The 8,015-nt window shown below is 37.0% G+C and overlaps 2 protein-coding genes across 2 annotated transcripts; both read left to right on the top strand.

The window, feature by feature from the left end:
- The first annotated feature begins 529 nt into the window (after window positions 1–529).
- On the top strand, window positions 530–2,110 carry LOC139948243 (three prime repair exonuclease 2-like). Its single transcript, XM_071946334.1, has one exon. It carries the CDS (start codon window positions 615–617, stop codon window positions 1,392–1,394), a length of 780 nt encoding a protein of 259 aa, XP_071802435.1. The 5' UTR covers window positions 530–614; the 3' UTR covers window positions 1,395–2,110.
- Window positions 2,111–3,903: 1,793 nt separating this feature from the next.
- Window positions 3,904–6,127, top strand: LOC139948144 (three-prime repair exonuclease 1-like). Its single transcript, XM_071946189.1, has one exon. The coding sequence runs from the start codon at window positions 4,045–4,047 to the stop codon at window positions 4,684–4,686; it is 642 nt and encodes a 213-aa protein (XP_071802290.1). The 5' UTR covers window positions 3,904–4,044; the 3' UTR covers window positions 4,687–6,127.
- Window positions 6,128–8,015: the final 1,888 nt, after the last annotated feature.

Raw genomic sequence — 8,015 nt, 5'->3', positions numbered from 1 at the left:
TTTATAACTCATTTGCTACTTTTATTTACCTTTTTCTTTAAAAATGTTCACACACCGATTCTCCAACACAGCCAAACCTCCGTAACTCTAGTATGACATCCTACTTCAACTTATCTTACACTCGCGAAAATTTTCATTTTATTGTAATTTCCACTTTCATCACACAATCGATTTCGTTAAAAAAAAAATCCATAAATATTTAACTAATTTCCGTATCACCTTACACAACATTTTTCAATAATACGATAATCAGGGTATTAATTTTCAAAATAGTTGTTAAAATACAACGAGTAAGTTTATTAAAAAGAACAGCCTCAGCATTATTGCGTGGGAGATTTTGTACTTAACAAACTGACGCTTGTTTGTCTTTGAAATAATGAACAAGTAGATGGTGGCACAGGGTCATAATGGAGGAGTAAGCGTTTCGTTACGGACATGAACTGTTCGTTTAAAACGATTTCGCTTTTCACTCGTGAGGTGCACATGTCTGAGCTTGTCTTGTTTCTGTTCAGTGTTCCAATGGTGTAAGTCTGATGTATTCTATTCATCATTTCATACAAAACTCAGCTATCTTAAACATCTGAAAAGTCGATTATTGTCAAGAAAATAACAATATGGAAAGCTTTCTAACATCTGAAGGGCATGTGGGCAACGATGATCCCGTTCTCCCACCCCAAATTCAAACTTTCGTGTTCCTCGATCTAGAAACAACTTGTCTTGAGGCCCTGGACAGACCGAAAATTATTGAAGTTTGTATGATAGCCATCCATCGGAATTCGCTGATTTCTTCGACTTCATCCGGATCAGACAACACCCCAAAACTACCGCGAGTTCAAGATAAACTGACGTTATGTGTCAACCCCAACAAGGCAGTTTCTCATGTGTCATATGAAATGACAGGATTGGACAATTATAACTTAGTTGAAGAGTCCAAACGGAAGATATTTGATGCCGCTTTTGCGAAGATGCTGCAACTCTTCCTTGCCCGTCAAGATGCACCAGTTTGTCTTGTTGCTCACAACGGGAACAAATTTGACTTTAAACTGCTACGGACTGAATTGGATAAAGTTAGAGAGCACTTCTCTGGTGATGTATTGTGTGTGGATTCGCGGGAAGCTTTTACCCAAATTGACAAAGTGAACAACCAAGCGAGCAGTCCTGGGAAGAGCGTTGCGTTGGGGAAGATTTACCAGCGGTTTTACGGCCTGCCTTTTCCTGATGCACACAATGCCGAGTCCGATGTCGTCGCACTGATCAAGATAATAATGAACAACTCTAAAGTTTTAATAGAATGGATGGACAGAAACAGAGTTCACTTCAACCAAATGGAGCCATATTATTCACCATTTAATTCACCAAGTAGGCCTAAGAAGAAACCAAGAATGGATCTTTAATTTCGTAAAGATGAAACGAGGAGATCTGGGACAACTTCATCTGTCATAGCATCATTGACCGAGGACACCATTCGAGATAGACTTGATTTCAAGTCTGAGATCGCGGTTATATTCATCTTCATCGGCCACGACTCAATGACGATTATTTACGGTCATATTGGGTGATTTGGGTGGTTAAAGTAAGAAGTAAACAGAGCATAAGTATAAATAACTACAATAAGTTATTGTGACTTGTTTTAAGTTTGGTCCGGTTGGACGTTCATTCAGAAGACTTATAAGTTATATATCATCACGACTACTTTTTCCGAAAGTGTGATGCGTCTGACCATCTGACAATGGACAACCTGAAATAAATGAAGTTTTGTTTTCGTTTTGCAAAAGTTATAATATCATGATCAAAATAAGCAACAGGACTGGTGTGCAATATTTTTGTAATAAATGTTTTGTATGTTTCAATGTTTGCATTTTGTCAAAATGAACTTTACCTTTTAATTTGATTAGTGAGACTTCTAAAGACTGAGAAAAATAATCACTGTTATAACAATACTTAGATTTTTTTTACATCTCATAACTCCATGTAATTTTTAAACGATAGTCAGATCATGCTGAGCATAACGATTCTAAAAAAAAAATTATGGTTACGATACTTTTGTTTCACACAATGTGATCTAGTTTCTCAAACTATTTCAATTTTACTATGCCATAGGCTGTGTAATTTTAATAAACACCGTAAAAAAATAATGAAACGTACGGTAGGCCCCTACTGGAAACGCCTGGAAACTCTCTTGACTCCACTTCCTTCCTAGTCCGTTCATCGCACGGGGGACCGCCGGTGTGTTTCTGAAAGCGCCCTCTTTTGAATCATCCTCCTAAAGTTTTCCGGAGGCTTGAGAAACATCGTCCAACCGGAGCAGATTTCCACGGACACCGATGGCGGGGAATTCTGTTCGCCGGAGATTCGATCCCACTGGGCGTACAGTGGCGGCCTGGCACGGCGGGGGAGTCCACCAAAAGCTTGCCTTTATCTTTGCTTTTTATCTAATGGCTAAGACCAGTCAAGCCCGGTGTGCCTCTTCTTTGATGTTTGTGTCCACGGGGAGGAACGGTCCACCGCTATATGAGCACATCTCCATGGTATCGGAGTCTTATATAAAGCACACGTATCTACCAAACAAGGTATTCAAGGCGCTGAGTATACAAACTCTCAAGAATACTGTTATTGCGGAAAAATGAAAACCCAATTTAGCACCTTATTACGGCACAGACAGCAGCTACAGCCAGTAACACCGGGTCGAACTTCTCTTTTTCGATTAGTGCACTGGGTTCTTTTTTCATTGCATTACACTCAATACATGGGACCAATGGCTTGACGTCCCATCCAAAGGACGACTCGGCTGCGAAGACCTTGATATTCTCTTCAGACGCTCCATTCAAAAAGTCAATGACCCCCCCCCCCCCCGACCACAATAGCAAATAACTCTTTGGTGAGGCCTGGCACCCATGCACCGTCAAGGCTGTAAGGTTAAAACGACAGACTTTCCTGGCCCAGTAAGTACGTTGTACCTCTATGGTTGACAATGTGTAATGTGTGCTGATGAGGCATTTTTTCATGGGGAATTCCCCAACCTTGGACTTGTGCCAATCTTGATATGGGTGTAGCAGGTAAACATGATACGGTAAGTAACTCAAATTCTCCATTACGTTTCTAAATCGTATAATGGAGGAAATTGAGGAAAAATGCTTAGTTTCTGCTTTTAAAAATAATCATAAGAGGAGTAACTAAAGGAACACGTTGCCTTGGATCGGTCGAGTTGGTCTTTGAAAAGCGTTTTGTGACCGTTTGTTATAAAATGCATATGGTTAGAAAGATGATTTAAAAGTAGAATACAATGATCTACACAAATAATATGCCTCGAAATTGCGTGGTTTTCTTTTTACCTCGTCCAAACCGTGCAATTTTGAGTGATACTTGTGTGGATCATTATATTCTACTTTTAAAACATCTTTCTAACCGTATACATTTCATAACAAACGCTTTTTATAGACCAACTCGTCCGATCCAAGGCAACGTGTTCCTTTAACAAAAACGCGAAGTTGTGCCATGAAAACCATGGCTCTGTGTGGCACTTAAAACATGGTTTTAAAGCAATTAACAGTTAGGCACACAAGGGCTGCCTGGCAAGGCAAGATAGTCCACCACAAGCGTGCCTATATCTTTTCGGAGAAGACGCCCGTTCCCTCTACTTTGATGTTTGGGTCCACACAAAGGACAAGTTTGTCCATTACACGATAAGCTTGGGCGATATCACGATATTATCAAAAAATCGCATTACCATTTCTCCCCCCAAAAATGGAAAACCCAAATTATTTCGCAACGTGTATTATTCTCTTCTTCGTTGAAAGGTGGAATGTTCCATTCAACTAGGGTCTGCCTCGTTGAATACTATAACATTGTATCTTAACTCATAACATTCGCACAGCTACGTGTCTCCACCAACAATCACGGGGGCGTATTTATACTGCGCGCCTTCGGTGTCTGTACTTCATTGTTAACAGTGTTGTAGACCGAGACACTTGTCAGATTCAAGTCACTTTCAAGTATCTAACTGTAACCTTTGAGAGTAATTTTCCAATCTCCACTATACCGAAGATGGCATCGACTTTTGTTTTTCTTGACTTGGAGACCACTGGGCTCGGCGATGACTGCAAAATTACGGAGATGTGCCTGTGTGCCGTGAGTCGGGCCGCACTCGTGAAGCGACCCATCACTGCTACACGATTCCCGCGTGTCATTGACAAACTGATCCTGTGTTTCGACCCGGAGAGAGAACTGAGCCCATTTGCCGAGAGTTTAACAGGGTTGACACGTCAGTTACTCGTTCGTAATAACCGGGATGTTTTCTCCAGAGATGTAGCTGAATTTTTGAAGAGCTTTTTGAGGATGCAGGCACAACCCGTTTGTTTGGTCGCTCATAATGGAAACCGGTTTGACTTTGGTATAATAGCCAAGCATTTCAGAGATGTTGGGGTTGAGTTGCCTGCCGAGATGGGCCTTCGTTGCTTCGACACCATGCAAGCATTCAAGGCGCTCAAACCCAAGCCTGCTACGGTGAATTTCAAGCTTGGTACACTTTACAACAAATACGTTGGTGGAGATGTCGAAAACGCACATACTGCCGAAGGAGATTGTCTGTGCATGCTTGAACTCGTCTACAACACGGCTGAAGAGGTTATACCTTGGGCTGACCGCAACGCTGAGGTTTATGACCATTATTATCTAAATGGCAACTAGCTGCTTCGACAACAACGATCGAAATCTGGTTTGCCGAAATTTGAACAAACTTCGAGTATCGCATACCTTATTTACTAAACCCGACCAGCCAGGCTTCCTTTACGATCAACTCTAGAGCATCCTTCTTCCAGACTGTCTTCCAGACCGTTAACTCAGTTTGCGAAACGAATTCAGTGTGGTATAAGAGCAGGATAATGATCACTTATGCAGTGCACTCATCCACATACCCTACTATTATTGTAATTTACTACTAAAAAGTACAAGTGACCAATATCAGGACTGTTAAGGGCCCAATTTTTTTCTTCATTGATAAAAAACAGAATTACCAACCAAATTTCCATGTGTTGCATATTGCTTATTACGTATTCGGGTATTCAGTCGTTTGCTTATCCTGAAAATCACATGGAATTTTGGTTGGTAATACTGTTTTTATCAAGGCAAAAATTTTTGTGCTTAGCAGCTCTATGATGTAGATGATCATAAATGTAACAGGTTGTTGCTTTGCGATAACTTTAAAACTATCACTTTTTGAATGTAGCATTGCCTTATAGACAAGCCCATAGTTTTCTGTAATGTAATTGTGTTTTAGATGACTTTCTGAGGTCTCGAAATCAAATTCAAATATTTTAGTGGAAAATAACCTTTCCCCCCGAAAATTTCGTTACGTCAGAGGAGGGAGCCGTTTCTCAATGTTTTATACCATCAACAGCTCTCCATTGCTTGTTACCAAGTAAGTTTTTATGCTAACAATTATTTTGAGTAGAATTACCAATAGTTCACATGATAAAGTATACTGCTTCGTGAACACTTCTCATTTTGAAGTAGCTTATAGAGTGTAGCTCAATACAAACAACAACTTTTGCTTTGTGATAATTTGTAGTTAAGCATTTTGTATTCCTTTCTTGTAACAAATTTGTTTTCTTTAAATGTAATCATATTGTAGGCATGCATGATTGAAACAAGTGCGCATAATTACGTAGCTGTCAAACTTTGGACAATCATGGCATTTGAAATACGAATTGTTGTGTATACTTCTTCATATCACCAATTGAGTCTATATTATTTTATGTTATGTTACGGCTAAAACAATAGTTTGAAAAAATAATGCAGTAAGAAACACAATCATGAAAGAATTAACAAAAAAAATATTTAAAAAAGATTCTTTTTAAATCGATTTTTACAAGTTATTTTGTGCATTTATAAAGGCTAACAAAGACAAAAATGGCAATCTACGTGATTTATATGCTATAATGTATAGGGACTTCAAGTCAAGGCTTTTCGTTTTTTTGTAGCTTAAGAAAATCAGATCATTGAACATTATAGTTTTTGCAAACTCCACCTAACGCAGCAGTTTTATTGCTGACAATGGGAATTCCCCACATGAGAAATAGTAAACGGTTTATTGAAATACACAATATTCACCTCATTCAAATAAATAACATTCACCCTTTGTGTACATTTTGAATAGATTGCTGATATATGGAAATTACCCTTACTATTATGAGAAATATCCAAGTTTGTAATCAGGTGGTTTCCAACAAACAGCCTATCAACTAAAATATCATCGTGTAACCTTCAATTTAACTTTGACAATAGACGACCCTCTTGTCTGAGAAATATTGACTTACCACCTCCCTTTTGAATTGGATACCCACGACGCTATGGGGCGCCGTCTGTCAATTAATTGTTTGGCATTTTTAAGGCATGTTTTTACCATGGTTTATAGCAATTAGATGTAAACCATAGAAAGTGTTGCCAAATCCTTTTTATGGTTTACATACCAGTAGTATTTTGTGTGTGTAAGTTTATGGTTAACAAACCATGAACATGCAACAAACATTTATAAAACATGGTTCATAAACCATGGAAATTTTACACATCTTTAAAACATGGTTTATAAACCAGAAAAAAATGAAGCATCAAATTCATGGTTTACAAATCATGGTTTATAAACCATGAAAATTGGGACATCTTAAAAACATGGTTTATAAACCATGAAAATTTAAGCATGAAAATCATGGTTTATAAACCATAAAAATAGAAGCACGAAAATCATGGTTTAAAAATTATGGTTTATAAACCATAAAAATTGAGGCATTTAAAAAACATGGTTTATAAACCATAAAAAATGAAACATGAAAATCATGGTTTACAAATCATGGTTTACAAACCAGAAAAAAATGAAGCATCAAATTCATGGTTTACAAATCATGGTTTATAAACCATGAAAATTGGGTCATCTTAAAAACATGGTTTATAAACCATACAAATTTATACGTGAAAATCATGGTTTATAAACCATGAAATCGGAGGCATCTAAAAAACATGGTTTGTAAACCATGAAAACTGATGCATCAAATTCATGGTTTATAAACCATGAAAATTGAGGCATCAAACATGGTTTACAAATCATGGTTTATAAACCATAACAAAATGTGCACTCACAAATCATGGTTTATAAACCATAACAAATGTGCACAAATCATGGTTTACAAACCATAACAAACGCTAAACAATTAATTGACAAACGGCACGATACGTGCACAACCCATGTTCATTTTTTATGGTTTATAAACCATGATTTGTGCACATTTTTTATGGTTTACAAACCATGATTTGTCAGTGCACATTTTGTTATGGTTTATAAACCATGATTTGTAAATTATATTTGTAGTTCAATTTTCATGGTTTATAAACCATGAATTTGATGCTTCAGTTTTCATGGTTTACAAACCATGTTTTTAGATGCCTCCGATTTCATGGTTTATAAACCATGATTTTCACGTTTCAATTTTCATGGTTTATAAACCATGTTTTCAAAATGCCTCAACTTTCATGGTTTATAAACCATGATTTGTAAACCATGTTTTTTCATGCTTCAATTTTTATGGTTTATAAACCATGATTTGTAAACCATGATTTTCATGTTGCAATTTTCATGGTTAATAAACCATGTTTTTTTAATGCCTCAATTTTTATGGTTTATAAACCATAATTTTTAAACCATGATTTTCGTGCTTCTATTTTTATGGTTTATAAACCATGATTTTCATGCTTAAATTTTTATGGTTTATAAACCATGTTTTTAAGATGACCCAATTTTCATGGTTTATAAACCATGATTTGTAAACCATGAATTTGATGCTTCATTTTTTTCTGGTTTATAAACCATGTTTTAAAGATGCGTAAAATTTCCGTGGTTTATGATCCATGATTTATAAATGTTTGTTGCATGTTCATGGTTTGTAAACCATAAACTTACACACACAAAATACTACTGGTATGTAAACCATAAAAAGGATTTGGCAACACTTTCTATGGTTTACATC

Source organism: Asterias amurensis, chromosome 15, assembly GCF_032118995.1.
Source record: "Asterias amurensis chromosome 15, ASM3211899v1".
Classification (NCBI taxonomy): Eukaryota; Metazoa; Echinodermata; class Asteroidea; order Forcipulatida; family Asteriidae; genus Asterias; species Asterias amurensis.
This window is presented reverse-complemented; position numbering and strand designations above follow the sequence as displayed.